At 51.8% G+C, this 23,445-nt stretch overlaps 11 protein-coding genes across 11 annotated transcripts; 3 read left to right on the top strand and 8 right to left on the bottom strand.

Annotated features, from left to right (window-relative positions):
• Positions 1-938: 938 nt before the first annotated feature.
• Positions 939-3,421, top strand: F5J12DRAFT_902211 (DEAD-domain-containing protein; the record flags this gene model as incomplete). The annotated part of the gene is given in 10 exon segments (XM_051748269.1): positions 939-1,003; positions 1,055-1,270; positions 1,327-1,392; positions 1,412-1,636; positions 1,687-1,932; positions 1,983-2,127; positions 2,185-2,491; positions 2,543-2,712; positions 2,787-2,966; positions 3,032-3,421. The coding sequence occupies 10 exon segments, from the start codon at positions 939-941 to the stop codon at positions 3,419-3,421; spliced, it is 2,010 nt and encodes a 669-aa protein (XP_051605845.1).
• Positions 3,422-3,470: 49 nt separating this feature from the next.
• Positions 3,471-7,623, bottom strand: F5J12DRAFT_24863 (uncharacterized protein). Its single transcript, XM_051738578.1, has 9 exons — positions 6,692-7,623; positions 6,553-6,639; positions 5,920-6,500; positions 5,718-5,863; positions 5,617-5,671; positions 5,152-5,566; positions 4,952-5,102; positions 3,734-4,890; positions 3,471-3,679 (listed from the first exon to the last, which is right to left on the bottom strand). Exons 1-9 carry the CDS (start codon positions 7,355-7,357, stop codon positions 3,650-3,652), a joined length of 3,288 nt encoding a protein of 1,095 aa, XP_051605844.1. The 5' UTR covers positions 7,358-7,623; the 3' UTR covers positions 3,471-3,649.
• F5J12DRAFT_793142 (uncharacterized protein) lies at positions 7,365-8,055 on the bottom strand. Its single transcript, XM_051743955.1, has 2 exons — positions 7,903-8,055; positions 7,365-7,844 (listed from the first exon to the last, which is right to left on the bottom strand). The coding sequence occupies exons 1-2, from the start codon at positions 7,957-7,959 to the stop codon at positions 7,437-7,439; spliced, it is 465 nt and encodes a 154-aa protein (XP_051605843.1). The 5' UTR covers positions 7,960-8,055; the 3' UTR covers positions 7,365-7,436.
• F5J12DRAFT_793139 (DUF1682-domain-containing protein) lies at positions 8,056-9,578 on the top strand. Its single transcript, XM_051743954.1, has 4 exons — positions 8,056-8,238; positions 8,294-8,724; positions 8,775-9,287; positions 9,335-9,578. Exons 1-4 carry the CDS (start codon positions 8,145-8,147, stop codon positions 9,398-9,400), a joined length of 1,104 nt encoding a protein of 367 aa, XP_051605842.1. The 5' UTR covers positions 8,056-8,144; the 3' UTR covers positions 9,401-9,578.
• A 300-nt stretch (positions 9,579-9,878) lies between these two features.
• F5J12DRAFT_887182 (uncharacterized protein) lies at positions 9,879-13,904 on the bottom strand (the record flags this gene model as incomplete). The annotated part of the gene is made up of 12 exons (XM_051747184.1): positions 9,879-10,637; positions 10,694-10,841; positions 10,892-11,177; positions 11,228-11,286; positions 11,336-11,500; positions 11,553-12,493; positions 12,549-12,692; positions 12,724-12,997; positions 13,053-13,225; positions 13,305-13,454; positions 13,507-13,528; positions 13,582-13,904. 12 exons carry the CDS (start codon positions 13,902-13,904, stop codon positions 9,879-9,881), a joined length of 3,444 nt encoding a protein of 1,147 aa, XP_051605841.1.
• Positions 13,905-14,131: 227 nt separating this feature from the next.
• F5J12DRAFT_933763 (PUA-like domain-containing protein) lies at positions 14,132-16,070 on the bottom strand (the record flags this gene model as incomplete). Its single annotated transcript, XM_051749576.1, has 4 exons — positions 14,132-14,890; positions 14,925-15,236; positions 15,297-15,423; positions 15,480-16,070. 4 exons carry the CDS (start codon positions 16,068-16,070, stop codon positions 14,355-14,357), a joined length of 1,566 nt encoding a protein of 521 aa, XP_051605840.1. The 3' UTR covers positions 14,132-14,354.
• A 373-nt stretch (positions 16,071-16,443) lies between these two features.
• F5J12DRAFT_793101 (glucose-6-phosphate 1-dehydrogenase) lies at positions 16,444-18,676 on the bottom strand. The gene is given in 9 exon segments (XM_051743953.1): positions 16,444-16,566; positions 16,625-16,767; positions 16,820-17,124; positions 17,182-17,383; positions 17,442-17,518; positions 17,580-18,026; positions 18,046-18,232; positions 18,284-18,318; positions 18,373-18,676. The coding sequence occupies 9 exon segments, from the start codon at positions 18,461-18,463 to the stop codon at positions 16,533-16,535; spliced, it is 1,521 nt and encodes a 506-aa protein (XP_051605839.1). The 5' UTR covers positions 18,464-18,676; the 3' UTR covers positions 16,444-16,532.
• Positions 18,677-18,791: 115 nt separating this feature from the next.
• F5J12DRAFT_710802 (Fms-interacting protein-domain-containing protein) lies at positions 18,792-19,601 on the top strand (the record flags this gene model as incomplete). The annotated part of the gene is made up of 4 exons (XM_051740669.1): positions 18,792-19,066; positions 19,128-19,271; positions 19,345-19,459; positions 19,518-19,601. 4 exons carry the CDS (start codon positions 18,792-18,794, stop codon positions 19,599-19,601), a joined length of 618 nt encoding a protein of 205 aa, XP_051605838.1.
• A 291-nt stretch (positions 19,602-19,892) lies between these two features.
• F5J12DRAFT_887178 (ubiquitin-conjugating enzyme/RWD-like protein) lies at positions 19,893-20,596 on the bottom strand (the record flags this gene model as incomplete). Its single annotated transcript, XM_051747183.1, has 4 exons — positions 19,893-20,011; positions 20,067-20,195; positions 20,249-20,301; positions 20,349-20,596. The coding sequence occupies 4 exons, from the start codon at positions 20,594-20,596 to the stop codon at positions 19,893-19,895; spliced, it is 549 nt and encodes a 182-aa protein (XP_051605837.1).
• Positions 20,597-21,081: 485 nt separating this feature from the next.
• On the bottom strand, positions 21,082-21,802 carry F5J12DRAFT_710251 (uncharacterized protein; the record flags this gene model as incomplete). Its single annotated transcript, XM_051740634.1, has 5 exons — positions 21,082-21,335; positions 21,389-21,480; positions 21,533-21,593; positions 21,647-21,703; positions 21,760-21,802. The coding sequence occupies 5 exons, from the start codon at positions 21,800-21,802 to the stop codon at positions 21,082-21,084; spliced, it is 507 nt and encodes a 168-aa protein (XP_051605836.1).
• On the bottom strand, positions 21,710-23,331 carry F5J12DRAFT_24523 (uncharacterized protein). Its single transcript, XM_051738558.1, has 9 exons — positions 23,228-23,331; positions 23,100-23,177; positions 22,984-23,044; positions 22,866-22,930; positions 22,796-22,814; positions 22,677-22,744; positions 22,558-22,626; positions 22,439-22,496; positions 21,710-22,382 (listed from the first exon to the last, which is right to left on the bottom strand). The coding sequence occupies exons 1-9, from the start codon at positions 23,265-23,267 to the stop codon at positions 22,154-22,156; spliced, it is 687 nt and encodes a 228-aa protein (XP_051605835.1). The 5' UTR covers positions 23,268-23,331; the 3' UTR covers positions 21,710-22,153.
• Between the last annotated feature and the right edge of the window lie 114 nt (positions 23,332-23,445).

The following is a 23,445-nucleotide window of genomic DNA, read 5'->3' as shown; positions in this document are numbered from 1 at the left end:
CTCTCAGACCCACCCTTGTGATTCAACACCAACATCATCTCCCAGCACATTGTCTTCACCCCCACTCCCACCCACTGACATCATTTCCTGGTTTTCATCTCTTGATCTCAATGAGCAATGGAATGCTGATGGTGTGACTTTTGCACCATTTGGGCACATGCTGGCAAAGAAGGGTTTTGTTTGTATATCACAGCTAACTCCCACATTTGTCAAGCTCCAAGACTTGCAGGTGTGGCTCAGGATCGAGGTTGGGACAGCTATTCTGATTATGCAGTATGCAGAGGAGGATTGGAATGCTGTGAGGTCAGGAGCCCATGCTTAGGTTGCAGTATGTCTATCATCCCACATGTCTACTGCTGTCAATTGTGCCTTGTCATTATCAATGTCCTTGCACAAATTTTTGTGCCTCGCGTCCTTTCTTTCGACGTCAACCACAGCCTCAAAGTGTCAAAGAATGTTATCGAGCATGCGCCGAATAGCTACCCCACTGATATTAGTGCCAAATGGTTGTCTACATGTCGTACATAGCTCGAGACTCATATCCCAAGGTCACTAAATACCGGAAATTTCCAACCACATTTTTTAGACTTCGGTCATCTGAAATCAAGTTCCGTCATCTTTTCCGAGTCAAATGGTATTTCTTTCATTGAATTCCGATGATGCGTTGAGGAGATATGGTTGACGGAAGTTGGGTGCTTTTTTTTCTTACATAAAAAGTCACGTGGCCAACCTGCCTGAAATCGACAGTAATTGAAATTTGCTCTGATATATGTTCCTTTTGGTGTTTTTGTCGGAGCGAAATTAGACTTGTTTGTGGGGGACCAAAATATTTGTACAAAAGTAGTGGCCTTTTAGGTGATTGGTATCATAATTAAAAGTTTACATCGAGGGCTTTTGAACTGCTCTCTGGCACAAGCTGAAGTCACAAAAGTTTCAAAATGTCGCAGTCGAATGCATTTGCTGGACTATGGACATCGCTTCCGACGTCACTGACGCCATGGATGTAAGTCAACCTACACCCGCCCCCGTCTTATCCGGACTTTCTAGTCTCCAGCCTAGATGTCGCAAATTCAATGGGTTATACCCAAATGACGCCCGTGCAGGCGTCCACGATACCCCTCTTTATGCAACACAAGGATGTAGTCGTCGAGGCCGTCACCGGCTCCGGTAAAACGCTGGCTTTTGTGATCCCAATACTCGAGCGCTTGATCAGGAGGGAATCCAAGCTCAGGAGGAATGAAATTGGTGCCTTGGTCATCAGTCCGACCAGGTATGACATTTGCGTGTTGGTTAAGTTCTCTCTAATTACCCGTGTGTTCGGTATAGGGAACTCGCCACTCAGATACATTCCGTCTTTTCGCTATTTTTGTCTTCCCAACCGGATTCACAACCGTCAGCTGCGGCAGATGAGGGCGAACCATCATATACACCAGTCGGACAATCATTTCTCTCCTCCACTTCTCCTCGTTTCATCAGACCAGTCCTCCCCAGCGCAGGACATACAAAGGTTTCTAGACACGGGCGCTGATATAGTGATAGGCACGCCAGGTCGGGCGGACGAATTCCTTATGGGTAAGGGTAAGATGGTGGTCAGTGTAAAAGAATTAGAGGTCCTGGTGCTTGATGAAGCAGACAGGTGACTTGAACTATGGCGTTCCAGGGATATCCGGCTCATTTTACTCCCAGGTTGCTTGACTTAGGTTTCAAGGAGGTACTTACGCGTATCATCACTCACCTTCCAAAGCAAAGGCGTACTGGGCTATTCAGTGCGACAATGACGGATGCTGATGCACTCTCCGATCTCGTGCGCGTGGGATTGCGAAATCCGGCACGTATCATCGTCAAGGTGCAGTCAAAGAAGTCGAAGAAAATGGGTGGGGGCAGTAAGGAATCGAAGGGAGAGGTCATCGAAGAAAGGCGAACTCCAGCAGGGTGGGTGTTTGTGCACAGCGTTCCAGCCTCACAATTTAGACAAATTCCAGTCTTCAAAACTTCTATATCAGTTGCTTAACCTCGGAGAAGCTTATACAGTTAGTGCGGGTCATCCAGCACGACCTTGCGACGTACCAATCATCCCACTTCATTGTCTACTTTGCAACTTGCGCATGCGTGGATTATTTCTACCGAGTACGTAGTCTCATTATATCCGTCTCAAGTGTTCAGGTCTCTTTAGGGAGAAGAAAGGTTCTTCCTGCCATCCTGCCGCCCAATGCGAACCTGTATTCCATTCATGGTCACCTTTCACCCACAGCTAGAACGCGCGCTTTGTCGTCCTTCTCTTCCTCTGTATCGACTCCAAACACCCCCTCGATATTACTTGCCACGGATGTAGCCGCCCGCGGCCTTGATCTTCCCAATGTGGATGTCGTGATTCAATTTGATCCACCATCCGACCCCAAGGCATTCTCTCATCGATGCGGCCGGACTGCGCGCGCGGGGAAGAGCGGACGTGCTTACGTATTTCTTACAAGTAAAGAAACGGAGTATATCGGTAAGCGTTCCCTTCGCCAGTAGAACCAAATCCAAACGGTCTTCTCCGCAGATTTCTTGGCGGTGCGCAAGATCCCGGTTGTCCGACACCCGTACATCGGAGTCGGCGGAGGGCTTGCGAGCGACGAGATGCATAAGCCGTCCGAAGAAGATCCCGTTGTTCCAGAGTACCTCTCTAAAATCCGACAGGTCGTCCTCACAGACCGTGCGCTGAATGACAAGGTAAGAGCTTGCTTCGGTTCGAGTTTGACCTGTGTTGTTACCGCGACCTACCTATTCATTTTCCATCTGCGTAGGCGATGAAAGCTTTCGTCTCCTTCGTGCGCGCTTACTCAAAACATGAAGCGTCTTACATATTCCGACTCAAAGCTCTCGATTTGGTTGGTGTCACCAAAGCATTTGGTCTCCTCCGACTACCGCGCATGCCTGAACTGAAGGGTGTCAACATGGAGGGATGGGAGGATGCACAAGTCGACGTGAGTAGTCCGTTCTCCACCCGCGATGCACCCTTAACGGCTGCCGATGGCGAACATGTTAACAGTGGGACGCCTACGCCTATGCTGACAAGGCCCAAGAAGCGAAACGCCTCCAAACAGTATCCAAGAAAGACCACGCCAACGAGAAAGAACGAGAAGCCGCCGAGGCTCGTGCGGTTAAACGAAAGCGCAACACGGCCTGGAGCCAACAAGCGGAGGTGAAAGAGAAGAAGGAGAAGAGGAGGCTCAAGAAGGACAGAAAGCGGCAGTGGCTGAAAGCGCAGGCTGCCGGAACGAGCACTGCTCAAACAGGAGAGAACGGTCATGAAGCTGAAAGCGATGTGGACCAGGATGATTGGGATGAGATTATGAAAGAGGAGAGGATGGCAAAGAAAGTAAGGAGGGGTGAGACCACGCAGGAAGAATTTGACGAAACATTTGGCGGACTAGCCTAGCAAACCTGCGACCATATTGACCAGAAATAGTACTCAGAGTCCTTTCGCAAGATTCCCGAAAATTGTCAGGAAATACACTGTAGAGATACATTTGACTAAGCTATACCCTAACGTATTAACAAGTTTAGTGCACGATATCTCCATGAGGCTAAAATAGATATACAGGCAGCTCTTTGTATTGATCTAGTCTTGATATAACGCCCTCAATCGGAGTGACAGCGTGCTGCGTCATTGCTGGGGGCGGAGTAAAGGACGCACCTAGAGAAAGTATGACCTAGGTCAAAGAGAATCCTGAGAATGACGAGATCTCACCATTTCCACAAAAACAGGTAATAGAAGGGGAATACGTTTCAGTTCTGGAGGCTGCAATCCACCAGGAGCATTTTTTTTGGCCTTCTGGGGAGCAGGCGAATTCGAGCCCGACTGCCCATGCAATCGAGATGCCAATGTGGCCTGGCGTACAGATGATGTACGCCCGTTGACCGATAGCTGTGATGACGATCGTCTCCTGGGTATAGGCGGACTAGGCGAAGAAGGCGCCAGGGGGCCCGGCGGACGCGGCGGCAGTGGTTTGTCAAACTGTGGGGGCAGCGGCGGGACCGGTGGGAGTGCGCTGCTTTCCTTGGAGCTCCGCGAACCTCGATCTTTATCCCTAACGAAGCTCATCGACCTTGCGTTCCGAAGTGAAAAAGTACGTTGGCGAACTTCCTGAGGCGAGGGCGCGTGAGACGCAAACGGTTGGGTATTCTTCCTGGCGTGCATGGGTGAAACATTTACCGGCCATGAGCACCCTGGATGAGCGAGCGCTTTGGAAGGAGCAATTGGATCAGGAAAGGACTGCTTGGAGGGGAGCAACTCCTCTGATGCTTCTTCATCCTCTTCGCTGTCTGTTCCGAAATCACTGCTATCCTCGTCGTCTGTTACGTCTTCTGACTCATCATCCTCGTCCTCTTCATCATCTTCACCGTCGTCCTCTCCATCCGCCTCCGCGAAGAGCTCGTTCTCGTTTCCTCTTGTGAACTCACCGATACCAATCTCCCTGGCAACACTATGCACAAAGGCCTCCGCCTCCTTAGCAGTGGCAGCATCGGCGTCGTCACCACTACCCCTCTCACCTCCAGCCCGCGAGCGCCAAAACTGTCTGCGCACACGTTCCTCGTGTACCACTTTCAGCGCGTAGTGATATCGTGCCACCCTATCCACCTCTTCTAGTATTGCGGCTCTCTCTTCGTCTCTTGCAGGTAACAATGTCTCCAATGAAATCTTATGTGCCGCCCCTTCGATTTCCGTGCCCGAACCCACACCATCCCGTGCGACGGTAAGGAACCGCTCGATCCAACGCATGAGGCCGTCAAAAAGTCCTGCGCCTTTGGAGTGTACATTGTGTACGAAGGTGTAGAAAGCTTGTTCATGTCTGTTCACGAGGTCGACAAAGGCTTGAACGGTTTGTGTTGGGTCCGTTTGGGAAACTGAACGACGCCGTGGTCAAGACTGAAGAATCTTAGCGGGAAGCCAGATCAAGAAACTTACGATCTTCGGTTTGTTCTACTGTCCGGATGAGGTCATTAATGAAGTTCTGGAGATCCCCCAATGAATCAGCAATGCTGGCCGCCCGATAAACCTGTGCAAGCGGCGCATAGAAGATGGTGATGATATCTTTCAGCAAGTCCGCCGTCACGCCCTGACAACCTCATCAGCGTGTGGACGCAACAGACGCACGACACCCTTACCTCGAAAATGAGCGCGATCAACTGCTCCCGATCTCTGAGCCTCGAATATAATCTCACCAGCGTCTTCAGGTCCTCAAATAACCACACCTCCTCGTCCGATGGACCCTCGTCATCGCTATCCTCGCCCCTCTTCTTCCTCTCTCGTTCCCATGCCTCCCACTTGCGTCCAGCCTGCCCAATCCGCGCGAGTTGCACGCGACTCAACATAGGCTCCTCTCTTCCATGCATAATGGCACGCAAGAGATGGACGTTATCGGCGACCGCCGAGGCGCGATAGAAATCCTGTACCTCACGAGGCGCGTAGACGAACGCACGAACCTTGTTGCATAATACGGGGTCGCCAACCTTCTCAGACACGTGTTGGATGTAGGTCGAGAGGGATTTGACTTCTTCGGAAAGGGAGGAAGTAAATAGCCTACAGGTTGCTAAGTGGATGTGGTGGGTAGGGGAAAGGGAGTGCACTACCGTTGCAGCAGACTTCGACCGCCAAAAGGTTGGGCGAGGAAAATATCCAAGACAGCTGCCCTCGTGTGAGCGTGACTTACATCCTAATTAGTATAACGTACTCCGTATCATCCCGACAGGGTTGCTGATCTTTAAGGCTGCCTTGAGGACGAAGTAGGGCATGAGACCATGTGTGCGCTTGAGACTCGCAAACGTCTCGGAAGAGTTGTCGGATGCCACGTATGTCTGAAATAACGTTGAAGCAAGGCTACGCCCCGAGAAATTGTGAGCACGACGCGCTCTGAGCCACCTGGTCAAACGCACGATATCCTAGCCCACTCAATTACAGCCTGATAGTTTTTGGGCAACTGCTCGATACTTGGGGTAACCTTGATGATGGCAAAGACCTGCATGAGGCCATCCTTTCCGATGATCTCTCCCTTGACGCTGCGGACAGATTCACGCAAACCATCGATGCGGACACTTATCTCGTGTGCGAAACGTCTGCGGCCTTCGTCTCTGACATGGTCGGCGTCTTCGCGGCGTCGCGCGTCCTCCTGTTCTGCCGGCGTGAGTCTGGTGGGACCGCTGAGAAGGAACGAGCGGAGGACGGGCGAGGAGGCAAAGGTAGGGTTGGCGAGCAGAGTGTGGAGATAGCCACGGAGGGTAAGGCGATTCTTCTCGCGTGAAAGACGCTCAGGAGGTTGCGATTGAAACGGGCCGTATTGCCTTGAGTTACTGTAGTGAGCGCCAGGTATATGAGACGGCTGCGAGAAAGAGTCTTGAGAGAGGTTGAATGTACTCTGAGAGGGTGACTGGGCCAGCGTCGGGGAGGATACGTCGACGGCAGTACGGTCTTTAGCCGGAGGAGGCGGGACGAGTTCGTCTTGGTGAGCTTTGCACAACTGATAGTGGATAAGAGTCGACTAGTACTCTGGTAACTCGAGTAATACGCACCTCATCTGCAAGCGTCTTGAAGTCACCGTATCGGCGGGAGACGCAGACCTCTCTGTCTTTGGACAGACGAGTGCGGATGATGAATTCCTGAAAAATGATAAGGGACTGCTGTGGCGGGGGAATGAGGGATGACACGGACTTCGTGCACACGATTCCTAACCCGGCCCTTGTCGGTGACGGTGCGAATGCAGACAATGTTGACGTCGAAGACATCCCTTCGTTTCTTTCGTCTGTTCTTCATGAGGCTTTCTATTCTGTCCAGGTCCGACTGTGATAGTCTGACGACTTGCTCCGGCTCTACGAGTTTGGTGCCTGAGCTGAACAACATGGCAAGGTTGCGCTCGACCTTCGCTAGGATCTTGAGGCGGGTGGCCTCGATGGTCTCGTCATCGTCTGCGTCTTCGATGAGAATAGTTGGAGAAAGATTTCTAGCAAAAACGCTAGCTACGAATGGCTGTAGTTTATCAGAGTAAAAATCCTTGGGTGCCGCGGCCATGAACGGGAATGTGAGCACGAAATGTCTGAATATGTATCTGAGGAACGGAAGATCGAGTTTCTGAACAGACTTTTGCGGCGGCGAAAAGGGTGGACCGAGGTAGGCGAGGGTGGACGCGTTGTCGGCTGGTGCATTGGTGATGTCATCGAGTTCCTTGCGTAGCTGGAGTTGGATGAGGGATTTCTTGAGGTAGTGGGCCCGGATGGGCGTAAGGGTGGTGGGTCCGTCTTCCTGAACGACGTCTTTCTTGGTTTCTGGCGTTGCTGGCACCGGGCGGGTTGGACGGGCAGGCCGTGACGAGGAGGACATGGAGTAGAGGGAAATGACTGTGGCTGTGCGATAATGTCGCTAAATGTACAGAGTATTTACAGGGGCTGCAGTAATGTCGTCATGCACTGTTGGGTGTATACACTTTATGACCCTTGTACGTCCTCCTGTTTGGCTCGTCCAAGAGCTTTTTGAGCTTACCAGCGACTTCTTTGACGCCATGCCGACAATCCTCCATGCCTCTCCAAGTGCCTGCGACGCTCCAACACTCTGAGCATGCTTTCGAGGCCTCGTTGAAGGTCTCGAGTTCGAGCTCGTCTCTGTGATGCAATACGACAACAACATCTGCGAGTTGGTTGAATCCGGTTTGCCAGGTGACGATGCCACCCTCAGAGTTTGTGGATGTGTCTGTTAGGAGATAGGAGGACGCAAGCCCGATCGCGCGTCTGAGGATGGACTGGTCGATCGTTCCTGACTCGCGGGTCATGCGGGCGATCACGTCCACTACGAATTGCGCGTAGTCAGTAGGCTACGGGAGGGATCCCGGGTGAGTGAAGTGGGGGGCTGGTGGGTTGTGAGCTACTGACCGGCATGTCTAATTCAAAGTGAATCGGATTGAGTAGGATGGGTTGATGATGCTCCATGAAAGTGGGTGGACAGACTTGCCTGAATTTCGAAACGCCCTGCTGGTCTTTTACCAGTGCTACCAAGGGGTGGTAAGCGACTCGATCTCTGGTACATTCGGGCCATCCGCTCCGCCGGCATTCCCCGAAAGATACTCTCCGGATTCCCCGGGATTCAAGCGTCAAGCCTCGGCCGCCATTCCCCCATGGCCTCCCTGCTCGTCCCCCCTCCGTATTCCTTGCCAGACCATTACGACGGCTGGCAGTTGTCCTGGAAGTTCCTCGTGTTCAAACCAGCCAGTATGTCCCCTTCTCACTGTCTTTCCTTGCCTGTCATCTCAACACGGTGAGTTAGCCTTACGTGTCCAGGCATGTCTTCTTCTCGCACTCCTGGTCTACGCCGGACTCTCCCTCTACGGAAAGACCGCCAACGCGCGCAAGGCCAACAGATTTTATTCTGTTGTGCTTCCACTCTTCTCTCAGCAGTTTTCTAAACCAACGTCCGGGCTCGTATCAGACGGTCCCTCGGACTTTTTCGTCTTCTCGACCGGTCGACGCGCCATCTCTTCCCTCCACACCGTTCTCGCCCTTCGGCCGCGTCATGACCTACTACAGTTCATCTGGCAGTACCTCTGGTCTGCATATGACCTGTGCTATGAGCCTTTTGATGCCCTCACTTTCGACTTCACCCTCGATAGCGATGCAGCTGCAGCAACGCCCGATTTTATTTGGGCTGTCATGCGCAAGTCGGAACTCACAGTCATCCGTGATCAACGCTGGGACTTGGTACGCATCCGTTCAATTTCGTTCGCACTTCTTTGACGCCCTCCACACAGCAGACATTTACTCGCACGGCCAACCACCCAGGCCTCGACTCCACCCTCTCCGTTATGTCCGAGTTCGCAGACGTGACAGAAACGCTTGTGAAACTCGCTCCGTCTAGGAACTCTACACCACTTCTTACCCTCATCTCCTCTGCATTGCCCTACCTCCGTGTCTTCTCCATCACGGATCAGCCAGAGGAGCGTCCATCTGTATCTGCTCTTGCCACCAAATCGAAACGTGTCATTCTCACCTTCGACTTGCCAGACGACGCCCAAGGTGTCAACCGTATCTTACCACTTTTGGAGGGTACTTTCGCACTTGTAGACCTTCTCGCCACAGGCAGAGTTACTTTCCGCCCTGAAACACGTGCCAAAATCCGGAAGATCCGTGAAGACGTCGAAAAAGCTGTCAAAGAAGAAGAAGAAAAGGAGAAGAGAGAAGAAGTGCTGGAGGACAGGCGTTCCGCAAAACGCAAGGCTGAAGAAGAAAGATTCGCGAAGCTCAGCGCGGCAGACCAGAAGAAGGTAGCATATTTCTCGGCTTACCGCGTCTCCTTCTGAATATTGTCTAGGCTTTGGAGCGAGAACGGAAACGTGCCCTCAAGAAATCGCAGGGAAAGCTCGTCCGCAAAGTTTGAGCGTCTGCCGGGTTCGTGCAATCCTGTGAATTAGGAAGTACATGCAATCTGTCCGTCACTTCAGAGTCTCGGCATGCTCAGCCCTCGCCGATGCCCCCCATTGAATTGCGTAATTTGTTTGCACATGTCGTGTACTCTCCGCTTTAGCGATTATTATTGCGCCAATGGTGAGAAGACGAAAAAAAAAAACATGAAATGATGAAACGGGACGGAATTGATTGGCTGATACTAAGTTCGGGTACAGATGGTACATCTGCAAAACTACCCGAGGGAGTGAGCAGGTTATACCTGCCTCCGTTTGGAAGTGACTTGTCGTAAGACTCGCTAAGACACTTGTTGGCCAATGAGAGAGCTCGCTCAAGTGCGGAAGAGTTGTTAACAGCCGCGTCGCGTAGGTGTTTCCCAGATGTAGTAGACACTTCGTGATTAACCGATAGTCTTCACTAAAAGTTCGCTGGGTGTCCCACGCTACAACTATTTAGCTCTCTGCCGAGTCGCCGGGCATATCCCCAACACTGACCACGCTGGCCTGCGCTCCTGGTCCTATGCGTCGCGAAAACCCAAGTCGCGATCCCCAACTCGTCAACACTCTTAATAACCACATCGGCATCACCCATTGGCGCTCCTCTTCCTCCTCTTCCTCATCCTCCGCGCGACCAGAGACATCGTCGTGCCCGCCTTCGCTCTCCGTCTCCGTCCGCTCACCTTCATAGAACGACTCGTTGTCGGTATCAGAACCTCCAGCACGCCTATCCTCTTCTACATCCTGTTCTGTCCTCCCGCTCGCGTCCACAAGCCGCTTGTTCCCATCCAGCGTCCACTGTACAAGTCTTCTATCCCGGTCTCTGATCCTGCTCGATCTCCGTCGCAGTCGACTCGGTGCACTAATGGCACCGATTCCCGTATTAGCCGAGGTTGTAGTCCCATCACCGAATACCTTCGCACGCAACTCCCAAACCTTCGCCCGCAGTGCACGTGTACTTGCCCACATCTCTCCCACACGCAACTGCGCCGTCTCGTACTGAAGTGCCGCGACGGGGGGGAGAGGGGGGAACATCTGCAGGATCGCAGCAAGCGACCTCGGAGGGGCTGTCGTCGACGTGCTTGTATAAGCGCTTTGTGATGATAAAGCACCTTGGGTAGCGACTGTCCTCGTGAGCGTTTTGATGATAGAATCGTGATTTTCGTATGCCGTCCGGAGGGAAGCATTAGTGTGCGAGAGCGTGTTTGTAAAATACTATGTGGAAATCGAGTGAAGGACTGGTCAAGGGAATTCGGCAACGGTTATCTTACCTCGAGACATTTCATCACTCCTTCTAAATGGGCCTCCCGTCTCCGCATGACAAGAATTTGACCACACAACTCCACGTCTATTTGCATCCACTCCACACGCAACACAGGAGTATGTCTGACAGAGTCCAGATCATGGAAAGTGTGTCGCCTACAGAGAGCCACATCTCAGCATGTTCACGAAACGAAACGACGACTAACCGGCAGAGCCTTCTCCCATGCTTCCGAATCTCTTCTTCAAGGACCCTTCCGCACCTCTTCTTAATCCCTCGATCCAACTCCTGTCTCTCCCGGACCGGCAATCTGCAATTGCCAGGTCCCAACCAGGGCTCTCCTCTTACACTTGGTGCTTGCGCACTGCCGGTTCCTCTAGGCTCCTGTGCATGTTCGCCACTAGATTGCTTCGGCATGCCCATCCCAGCGAGGTTCGCAGAGCTTACATCTGCAGACTCCGCTAGCATGAACGGATGATGTGAGCGTGAGATGGCTAGTGGAGTAGCATAAGATTTAAACCGTGAGCAAGACATGGAGACGAACATATAGGTGACACCTGTCCGCTACTGGGCAGCTCATCTTCATCATTTGCCCCACCGTCTCTGACAATAAATGCGAATTAATAACGTCAGTACCGGATGAGGTGCTTACTGCGGGAGGGCGTGCGTAGAGATGCCCAAACCTTTTACTTCAGACGCAGGGTAGACGTGTCCGGATGAGGAAGATTGTGCAGACAATGGGATCGCAACGGACGACGCACGACCCGAGAACTTCCCTAGTCCAGGCAAGTCTACCGAGCGCTTCGACCGGTTTATCCTGCACGCCCACGAGGTGAACAAAAGAGATAACGAAACTGCAGTTTACCAACCCTGCCCACATTTCCAATTTCTTCTGCACCTTTCCGGACCACGCCCCTCCAAACGCCAACTCGTCCTCCCCGTTGCTCTTCACCGCAGGATCCTCGATATCGCTCAGTGTCGGCCTGTCCTTATCCTTCCAGTTTGCATCGCGTTCCCTTTCCCGTTCATTGCGCACTAGACGCGCCCACTTTCCTTCAGCTCGCTCTCGCATCCTCACTAGCGCCTCCACCTTCCCACCCCATAGTGCTCTCACACTCCCCGCTACCTTTTCCTTCTCGTCCATGACATCCATATGCTCCTTCCAGCTCTCCGTATCTCTGCTCCCCCTGTCCTTCTCGCGCTCTCTGTCTCGGTCCCGTCCGCTCAGTACGATCCTTATCAGTGACCCCAGATCTGCGATGGGACTAATAATACCTCCAGCACCCACACTCGTGCGCGAGACAAGGCCCATCACTCTTCCTCCTAACCCCTTCTTCTCCTCATCCGTTGCGTCCTCCTCCGACGTCGGGCCGACATCCAGCTTTGATAAGAGCACCCTGTGCACGCGCCGTGAATCTGCGTGCCGGAGCTTCTCGTGTGCGGAGAGCATCGTGGTGTGGAGAAGAAACGTAAGGTACACTTTGGCCGCACTGGAGCCGTATGGGTTCAGGCTGGCACTGGCGTCTGTGGAAGACCCGGACGAACCCACACTATTGGACAAGCTGAAAGCCGTGGCAGAAGGCAATGGTGCGGCAGGGACGAGCGCAGGACCCGTGAGCTGGGTCGCACTTGAGTACCCACCTAAGGATTGTGATTGCGCATATGAAGCGAGGGCAACGAGGAACTCGTGAGGATGCAGGAAGGGATCCTTTGGAACGCCTTGTACTAGGGTACAAAGTTTGTTTCGGGCAGATAGCACGAAAGAAAGCAGTAATGAAATCATATTGGGATCTGCTATTCGTTCCGTTGCCTAAGACGAATCGTTTGGTCATGCGTCAATTAGACAGGATAAATAACAAGCTCACCTCAAACCCAGGGACTTTCTCGCCGATCTCGGCTCCCCATCTTCTTATTCCCTCTACAGTTACATCACACAGCAAGCCATCAAACATGGGCCTAAGTATAGGCGGAGACGGCAATGGGAACAGTCCACAAATAGCGAGTGCAGCCTGAACGAGCTTGACCAGCTCGAGCACGTACAAGACGAAATATGGATTCCGCGATGAAGTAGTTCGTCATCAGCGCGCTCGTTTGGGATGCATTGGAGTGATGGAGACTGACGACGCTGGGTTGATTAGAACTGACGGGGAAATGCGGTCCCTCCGCAGCAGCTGTCGAGAGGGAAAGCGACGTCACTGGATGCGAATATGCGCGGGAGTGGGTGCGAGAATGCGTCATCGACCTGTACGCACTCGCCGGAGGGGGTGCATCCGAGAAGAGATACATGGACTTGAAACGCTCCTTGGTCGTTTCGCTACCACGCCGTGAGTAACAAAAAGATGTCCATATAATGCACGACAATCTCAGACCTTGGTTCATCGAGCGTGACTGCACCTCGACCACTACATCCCATACGAAGGAGATTTATATTTGAATATAATCTGTCTTGAACGGCAAGGAAATCCCCGTCAGGTATATGGACTATGGTGTAGTCCGAGCGAAAGTGAGCCAGAGAAGTGACCATGAGGGTTCCTTGTTGGATCTAATCCTACGGTTAACTGACTGAAACTAGAACAGACCCCCAAGGATAAGCAACTTGCCTGCTTTGGCCGCCCGCCGACCTGCTTTCGGAGATGCTGAACCGCGGCGGTGAATTCGTCCACCGCCTCTAAATATGACAACTCCGCCATCGGACTCAGTGCGGTGACGACGATCTGTATAATAGCCCCTGCGGCATCAAAGAGATGCACGGATGGAGAAGGGGTATCCAGCTGCACGTGCCTTGTGAGAAGGGTCGCCAGTGTACACGGCCAACAGCGTCACAGGTCGGTTGCGTTCGACGACCCTGTCCAAGCAGAACTGTGAGACACACACAAACGAAACGTGATCGAGTTGCACCATTTCTCGACTGCGTAGACTTGGTAACCCGTCAACTCCATGCGCTCCACGACGATCTCAAAGCGGGACTTGAGGCCAATCCAACGTTCTCCATCGCCCTCTACGTCTACAGCCATGGCACCCTTTTCCATCGTCGCCGCCGCTGAGCCGGACCGGGAACGTATAAGTTTGCCGGAGGGTTGTTTCGAGCGAGGTGAACGCGTCGGTACATTGGCGGGAGAGGGTGGTAACACGCTATGTATGTTAGTAGAGTTGGGTATTCTAACCGTCGGCATGAGCAGACGCAGCTGCTTGTCCACCTCTGCCGTCGCCGTGCTCGCCATGGCAGACAAGGCGAGAGAAAGAAGCATTGCCCTAAAAGGGTCTCTCCAAGTCACTCATGCACGTGATTATTACCGATGGAGGGGATCATCGATCAGCGTTTGAGGCTCAAAAAGGAGTCCCATCCCCCTCGAAGTTGTAAATGTCTACGTGTTACTGAGTAACGAGCTACTGTGAATATCCAAAACAACCAAAAACCCAGAACAAAAACCAAGTGTGAGCGCTTGCAGTCAGATGGTAGTGGTGCAGTGCGGAAGGGTTACATGACTGAGGTCAGATGCAAATGAGATACATTGAAAGGTAATATGGCATAGTCTGGTTGTGTAGAATGGGAATGTGTGGAATACATGTGAGAAAAATGCATGCAGATGGTCGAACCAAGGATGGCGTCATAAGGACAATACAGCCACTGGAAAACCACCTGCAACCATGATCAGTTCAAGATCTACATTTCACATACCATATCGCCAAACCCACCAATTACTGTTTAGCTGCTCGATCCAACCAACCACCATCCTCAGCCTCAACCGCGCGCTCTTGACCGGTAACAATTTCGCTTTCTCGTGCTCGTCGATGGGTAAAACCATTCCCATCCAGAAGGAGAAAGCTCCTGGATTGTTATCCGGTGGCTGTGGACCGTATGTGTGGTTCAGCCGTTGCACCACCCACGGCGCTGTTCCCTCGCACAACTGCGACAGGAACGCATGGCACGCTGTCATCAATGCCTCGGTCGACAGACACCGTTGACTCAAGTTCGAAGGCGAAGATCTTGACCAGCGCGTGGCACTTCGTAGAGAACGCGTGGGCATTACGCGTGTGTGCAATATGGGAGACGGCGGACGTGACACAAATGACGGAACACGAGAAGATGAGGGGATAGGTGACTGAACCTCTTCGGCTGCCCACTCGCCTAGGTCATCGTCATAATCGTCAATCCTCTCCACTCTGCCGACCATGTACCCGTCCAGCGAGTCGCGTTCGAGGACTTCTAAACCGGTGAATGCCCCAAGTTTGCACCATACTTCGACCATCGGCTAACATCTGCACGCTTCGTATTTCATGCATGGTACCAAAATCCGACCCCGCAGTTGTACCGTGCCCCGATAGCGGAGCAGCACGGGGTGGCATGATCATTCCAAATGCGGGGAAGGGGCTCTCGAGGCACCGACGCAGCATCAATCGGTAACGCGGCTCGAAAAAGTGAAGAAGAGTGGGCATGCCGGGAAATGAAAGCTGGCAGACGAATATAGGCGTGTCGAGACGCGCATGTCTCTCTGCGTTCTCTATGGCCTCGCCACGACTTGCATAGTCATCAGCATACGCCTTGAGGACTGCTAGGGTTAATGCATCATGAGAGACCCGCGGGATGGAAAAGTGGCGTAATGAACGCGTACGAAGGGAGAGTAGGACCTTATTATGAGGATGTTCTTGAAAATAGGCAAATCCAGGGAGGTCCTCCCGACAGAGTGGACAGAGCATGCTGTGATCTAGTGATTTCTGTAGGCACTTTGAGCAGAATGTCTGGGGTGATGATGAATGGCACGAAGCGAGGGGTGAGGGAGAGCAAGTAAACATACGTGTTCGCAGGGGGTCGTGACGGGTTGATAAAGGAGCATGAGACAGATTTCGCATGTGAGCTCTGCGGTGAGGGCTTTGCTAAATTCAGCAAGAGTGTCGATGGGACGAGAAGAGGGAGGGGGATCGAGAGTGGAGGGGGCCTGGGCCAGCGTCCGTGCGTTGCTCCGTGGAGTCGGAGCTTGTGACTGGGGGGAAGACGGCCAAGCGTCCGGCGCGCCGGAGTCGTCGTCCCGGTCGGATTCGTCATCCGAGCAGGACGAGGCATCCTGCCCACCCAAACTGCTGTGGCGGAGGAGTTGTATGATATTGTTTATACGAACATCAAGTCTGGGATGGGTGTGGAGTGCGGACGAGTCATCTTCGGGAGGGTGAGGTGCAGCGAAGAACGCGACGCGCGATGAAGACGGTATGTTTGGCGTAAACTCTTGATGCTGGGCGGTGGAACAGGTCGGGATGGGGCAAGCGGACGATGAGATATGAGCAGAGCATACGGTATGACCACAGCGAAGAGTTGTCGGTGCTACGAGGAACCCGGGAGGGGTGCAGAGGGGGCAGAAGAACAGAGAGAAGAGTTCGGAGGGGTAGGACATGGGAAGTGAACAGATGGTAGGAGAACAGGACGAGTGAGGATATCTATTATACTGGCACACTACGCGGATTAGCGGATATGCGCCCACAGCGAAGGGGCTGGATCTCAGAGTCGATAGTATAGCACTTCCTAGACTCCCGCGGGGTTCTCAGACTGACACAGCGGTGAGCAAATTTGTGGAATTACATCAATGAAATCACCAGCGACAACTGCGGAAGGGACGCTCGGAGCACTAGGCGTGGAACGTTGAGCTGACGATTGATGACAGGCGGCAATGACCTCGCGGTTTCAGTTCCTTTTCCTCTCTCCCTCTCTCAGGTTGAAGTACTGACAATTTACCGTCTTGCCATCACGATTCAGCCCACACATCGGATGGGTCACGTGCAAACTGATGTCATTCGTACACACTAGCAATATCATGACAACAAGGAGTAGCCCAGCATCAAACATAACCACTACGCCTTCACAGATTCGACAAGTTCGTCGTAGGCCAGTTGCTGTGGAGTCCATAAACATGTGTCCACTTCCGACAAATGTGGTTATTCTTCCACTCACTATGCCTCTTCGGTTCGTTTGTATCCATAACTTTCAACGAACGCATCTAGTGTTGCCGGACCCCGTGATCCATATGGATATGGCTCAGGCTTAGGTTTTTCACCTTCCTTCCCATCAATCCAGTGAAGAATCGGTGTGAAGATCTATGAGTAGGCCCATCAGAACTCCAGTCTCCCACCTGCGAGCAACCCTCACCTTCCACGCAACATCCAGCTCGTCGTCCCTGACAAAGTTCGACTGGTCTCCCCTCAATGCATCCAATATCAGAACCTCGTACGCCTCCGGAATCGTCGCCTCCGTAAACCGTCTATTGTAAGTTAGATCCATCTCAGTAGGTATCGCACGGAAGGCGTATCCCGGTGATTTCGTGTTCAGCTTCAAATAAACCGCCTCTTGGGGTTGAATTCGCACCACCAACTCATTCCGTGAGATTTCAGCAAAGATGCCCTGTGTCACATCCTTGAATTGGATCCGGACTTCTACTTTGGCTTGGTTCAACGCTGCATACGCCATCCATCAGAGCCAACATTCGTTTTTATAATTTCCGGAAAACTAACCTTTTCCAGCCTTCATGATAAATGGGACCCCTTCCCACCTCGGGTTGTGGATCCAGAGGACCGTAGCGGCAAACGTGGGACATACGGAATCCTTGGGTACCGTGTCGTCGTCGAGGTAGCCTGGCTTGTCATCAGCCGCTACATACTGCCCAAGCAGCGTGTCTTTGCGCTCCACGGGAGGAATGGCACGCAGCACTTTGACCTATGAACGTTCAGAAACGTGAGAACAGTCCCGACATCTGTTCCCTTGCTACATGTACCTTCTCGTCTCGAATGTCTTCCGGTGAGAATGACACCGGCCTTTCCATCGTCAAGATACTTAACACTTGCAACATATCTACAAAAACACACGTGTCCACTGAAGTCAATCGGTTCTCATACACATTCAGATCACTTACGGTTCTGCAGAACGTCACGGATGATACCGAATTCGTCAAAGTAGCCACCACGGCCCTCTGTGCCGAATGGCTCCTTGAAGGTAATTTGCACGTTGCTAATCGAGTTCTTATCCCACCCCGCACCCATCGTAATGTTGGCGAAGCGGAGTACGAGAAGGTTCTTCACCATCTCCTTGCCCAAATAGTGATCGATGCGGTACGTCTCCTCTTCCTTCCAATACTTCTTCAATTCGTTCAGGAGCTCTCTGCATGACTGGAGATCCTTTCCAAACGGCTTTTCGACGATGATGCGATTTACCCCTCTGGAGTAACACTCTTCCCTGGCATGCTTTGCGACAGGAATAAACACGGAGGGAGGAAGAGCAAGATAGAAGATGCGGTTGCTGGTTCTGTAACTCTTTTCGATTTCTACGAGATGGGCGTTCAACCTGCAGAAAGACTCGCTGTCTTCATATCCGCCAGAAACATACGAAGGACAGATTCTTGAACTCCTCAAGTTTGGTGTCAAAGTTGGGATCGTTGTCCCTTTTTATGTAGCTCGAGATTCGCCTGTGGTAATCTTCAGTGTTCATCTTCGTGCGAGCATACCCGACGATATGGACATCGCGGGGAAGATAGTCCTTGCGATAGAGGGCGAACAAAGCAGGAAATGTCTAGGCTTAAAGTTAATGATGCCAGCAGATAACAGAGCGCCGCCAACACACCTTCTTCTTTGCGAGATCTCCGGAGGCACCGAAGACTGAAGATGCTATTTGGAACAACGGAGGGGAAGACACAGACAGGAGAGACTTACCGATGAAGGTGGCGCTATCTCTGATGGCGTTGGTAGCGACCTCCATGGAGGGTATGGTGCCCGAACGGGGACGTTGCACTGGGCGGGCCATTTCTAGCAAGTAGATGATACTAGGGACGCACTTGAGGGGAAAGAGAAGACGCGGTGACAAAGGGGTGTGTGATCTTATAGTAGAAGCTCAGGACGGTGAACGTTTGAACCGTGAGTGTGAGACGGCGCTCGACCACTACAGATAGAGGGAGCTATCACAGTGCTTGGTGATGCGGCCGAATCGTTGAGGTTATCGCCTGCTCATAAGCTGGACATATGTAACTGCCCTGTGCCATCACATCATTCATCATATCCACCTCGCACGTGACTTGCTTCACTGATACTTAGTAATGAGAGTCACATTAAAATACCCGCGCACAGGCCACCCAATGGCAGCCAACGACGACCCTGCCATCGACAAGCTCAGACAACTCGTCGCCCCATCCAATGCCAGTGTAGATCCGACTACAGTGCGAGTCCAGGCCACCGCCCTCGTCGCTCGTCTCAAGGCTCTCAACCGCAACGCCAATGCTGCAACCCGTGCTCACAAGCAGGCCACGACTGAGGCAAGACAGGAAATGGACCAGACCCATCTTGGCCTACAAAACTTGCTTTATGAAAAGCGCCACCTCGAACGTGAGATCGAAAAGTGTCGTCAGTTTGCGTACGCCTTTCAATTCTGTCAATCACACCGCTACATTGTGACTCGTTGCCCCTTCACTTAGGTCCATTTATCAGGACGTTCCCCTACATTCGCTTGAAGAGTTCCAGCAGATTGCACCGCCAGAAGCGCGAACGGAGGACGTCCTAGACAACCCTCATCAGTTGATGCTGAACCGCCTCAGCTTCGAACTCGCCGAACGTCAGAGGTTGGCACCGCCGTTCCGTTGCCAGCGCATCATTAAAAAAAAAAAAAAAAAAACATAATTTACTTCGATCTAGGCTCGATCTCAAACGGAAAGAACTCGTCTTGCTTAAGGAGGAACTCCTCAAACAGAGTAAAGTCAAGTCTACAACGGTAGATAGCGTCAAGTCCCAAATTGATGCTCTTATGAAGGTCCGCCGCTTTCTTGCAATCCGTTTGACATTTTCACACGGCTTCTTTATCTTATCAGACTGCGACAGAGATTCAAAGAAGGGTCGACGAATTGGTTCCCCCATTACCACCATCGGCCGACCCAACTTCTGCTCCTGGCTAGCTTACTTTGGGAGATCTGCCTTTCCATGATATACGCAATCCTGATCATTACCTACTAGAACAAGCAGGTCGACACGGAACTTCCTAGGTACAGGTACAACAAATGGGAAAGAAAAAATGGCATCCGATGAGAGTCCGAATGTATGGTCGGCGTGGCGCGAATTCTACGGTAGGGGGGAAAGCATCGGGTATTCGACGTGAATGAGCATAGTACTTGTGAAAGAAAAATGTTAAAAGGAAGTGTGACAGCGCCAAGGAAGATTAACTGAGTTAAGCTCGGAGCGTACGGTCATCAAGAGTCGTCTTCGCTGATGCTGCCAATGTCGCTCATTTCTGCGTCCTCCTCCTCTTTGTCGTCGGGACCGTTCGTTGCATCGACCACTTCCTTCGTTGCGAATCTTTGCACGTACTCTGAAGTGGATCTATGAACCACCGCGGAGAGTCGACGAATGGTGAAGTAGCGTACCTTTGACCTTGGCTTCATATTCTTTCGGATGTCGCATCAAAAGCGCAGCGGCTTCGCCGTTCAAAGGATCATTAGGGTTTGGATACCGCAATAATTGCGGCAAAAACACCTCGAAGATGTTGATCATATCTACATTGATGGATTGTAAAAGATCGATCACATCCCGGCGCAGAGCCACATACCGAACATGGGTGACCACGTTTGATTGATAACATCCAGGCAGACAGAACCACTCCTGCATTCATTAAGGACAAATCTTATTAGCGGTCTCCAGGCACTCACAATTCGTCAATGTTAGGGTGGAAGATCTTGTTCATAAAACCAATACTTGGAGACTTGTATGGGTAGTCGGCTTGCAGCTCCACATGTATCTTCCAAATGCCACCTGCAAATGGTGCTGTAGGGCTGTCCGTAAGACAAAGGGACGAGGCGGGTGCAGAGCAAAACGACGGACTCTCTGCTGGCCCGTAGAATCGCACGTAAAATTCGCGCATGCTGTCGTTGACGAGGGTGACTTCGTAGTCGGACATCAACCTAGATCGTCACCTCAGGAAAGTAATTGGGTGGACACTCGGCACGTACAGTTTCATGACATCTGTTTCGATACGACGCTTGGTAGAGGAGGAAGATGAGTGTTATAGGAACTAAGGTCAGCCTGGACCGGTCAGAAAGACGACAATGAATGGTACTCATCATAGTTGGACGCTTTGCACGGTGTCGACGCTTGTGCGAGGGATACGATTAATACGATGCGGGGCTTCTACTGATTAGGCTATGTATTTGGTCACCAGCGGCAGATTGCCGGACAATTGCCATTCAGAACAATGCCGGCCGGTAGATAAGAAAAAACAACAGGTATATAATCCACGACAAGAAAACACTCTACAACGACACGAGGAAGATAAAATACAGACAACATCTTCGTATATAAAGCGCGTCGAAATGAAGAAATAGTCGAGATCATCATATATGGCGTTTTTTTTGATTAGCGCCACATTGGTTAATCTGTTCGTGTTCAATAGAAAGCCCACTCTTCCGTCACGCAGTACACATCATTGGGATTGCACGGGTATTCCTTTCGGTATCCTGTCCTTGGACGGTCATCATAACGATCACGAGTGGAGTACCCCCCAGCAGGTGCCCTACGGCCACCCGCGCCAACAACATTGGTCTCCGCATTCCCAGTGCTAGGGGAGAACAAATGACGGGGGTGCGCGAGGTCAACGTCGACGCTGCTTTGATTGTACGCCCTCATCGCAAGAAGGACCGCTGCAACAGTTCAGTCGATCAGATCATAAATATGCACTTCAACGACGGCTTACCGAGCCAGAATGCCCCGAGTGCAGCGATGACAATTAGCTCTTCTTGGCCCCGTGACATGACCCGTCCCTGTTCAGAGTGATGGCGCACCACACTGTACATAGAGGCTGAGTACAGTCCCACAAGTACCAACATCCATCACTCACAAGAATATTAGAGCTACAATCACCAGTATCGTCACCGACGTCTGTGTCAAGTGAATAACATCTGGCAAATAGATCCAGTTCGCCACTTGTGAGGTGAAAATGATGTGGTCTTACGGATAGATTGGGGCAAGAACTTCATGATGACATGCGCCATTACCAGAGCCAAAAATCCTGGTTGTTCGTGCGGTAAGCGCCCATACGAATATTCCCAACGAAACCTGAGTTACCTTTCAATACATTTCTGAACGGATGGTCCATAAACAGTGCCATGTCTGTATCGTCGAAAGGATCGTCAAAAGCGTAACAAGTGGTACAGAAAGGGTGTTTGATGGGAACCGAAGTTTAGGTTCGTGAGACCGAACCTGCCACGAGGCGGGCGCACCACGCCCACGAGGCACAACTGGTGCCCCACAACATTTACTCCGAAACTATCAGTATGTACTTATATACAGGCAAGCATTTTCGTGGGTACACATATGATATCCTACCTCGCTGAGTGGGTATCGCGGTTATAATGGTCATACAGTCATGTCAGTAATAATAGGCCTGAACGGTCAATCCACGGGGTCTGTAGCAGCTTGTAGCCGACAAGACATTTTGTGATTCTCATCTCTTGAACATTTAAGGGACCGGGCCGGGCATTTGCGTGACCATCGGGAGACCGTTGGCGCCAGGTTGGATAACCACGGAGTGACCGGGCATTTGCTGGACGTAAGGACTGGCTGCCCCCTGGTAAGGGTAGTACGGGTATGGAGAGTAGTATGGACGGGGGTAAACTGCCTCCGTCGGGTAACCCGGTAGCTCGCCGAACCAACCGAGCTGCGAGATATGTTCGGTCCATGCAAAACGCCTTTGAGACAGGGAGTTAATGCTTCTCAAACATAACGGGATGGAACATGCACGCACCGGCCGAAGGCAATTGCCCGCGAGGTGAGGCAGACTACGATGACGATGAAGCCCAGCACTGTTTGCATCGCTCGAGTGAGACCCTGCTCCTGGCGAGCCGCGGAACAGAGAGTACATACATGAAATGAAGATAGCCCACGAGAAGGCCTGCATAACTTTCATTTGATAGCAGTACGAGCGTGCGGACACTGTCACAAAATCATCGACCCACTTCTACATCGACCATCAAGAAACTCACTCGAGCCGCTATTCGTTGGTGTGCTAATGCCTCCCAAATCGTAGCACTGTATGGGACCGATAATGTCGCTGCAGCAGGTCATTCGTTACCATTTTCGGGGCATATAGCTGATAACTTACGATGTCCAGGCAGCCATAGCTTGGTGGTACCAATAAGCATATCAAACCCGTGTATCACAATTGGACCCACTCAGCCATAAGATCCCGAGTATTGCATGGGCGATCACTTCAATCACGGGTTGTGCAAATTGTAGTCTGCACATACAGTTAGCATTCTTCTTTCGTGTGCGTGCGACGGGCTCACTCACATACAGAGGAGCGCGAATATCGTCACAGAGGGAGTGACGAGCGAGAAGATGGTATAGTCATCTGGCGAGGCAACGTGTTAGCTCCGATGAACTCCTTAATCCTGCTACTGACTCACGCTGAACATGTGGAAGGAACAGTTTAGCGAAATTGCTTGCCACCCCGAGGACAGTTGCAGAGAGGGCGAAGACATACACTGCGGCAAATTAGCTAGTCATGATACACTGAATGGGTCTCTGGACGCACCATACGCGGCTATGCGTAAGTTCGTAAACAAGACAGTCATGGCGAAGTTCGTATGAGCGTGCTTTGTGGGTATATGGCAGTCGTCTCGAAGCCGTGAGGCAAGGGGACGGACAATAACATTGACATTCGAACTTCGACATGAAGCGAGTCACGTGGAGGAAAGAAACCCCTGAGCAAAAGCATCGCATATTCCAAGTCCAACTCTACAAGTACATATG

Source organism: Pisolithus orientalis, assembly GCF_024613125.1.
Source record: "Pisolithus orientalis strain OTSU chromosome Unknown F5J12scaffold_1, whole genome shotgun sequence".
In the NCBI taxonomy this organism is placed as follows: domain Eukaryota; kingdom Fungi; phylum Basidiomycota; class Agaricomycetes; order Boletales; family Pisolithaceae; genus Pisolithus; species Pisolithus orientalis.
The sequence above is the reverse complement of the archived record's forward strand: the minus strand, read 5'-3'. Positions and strand labels throughout refer to the sequence as shown.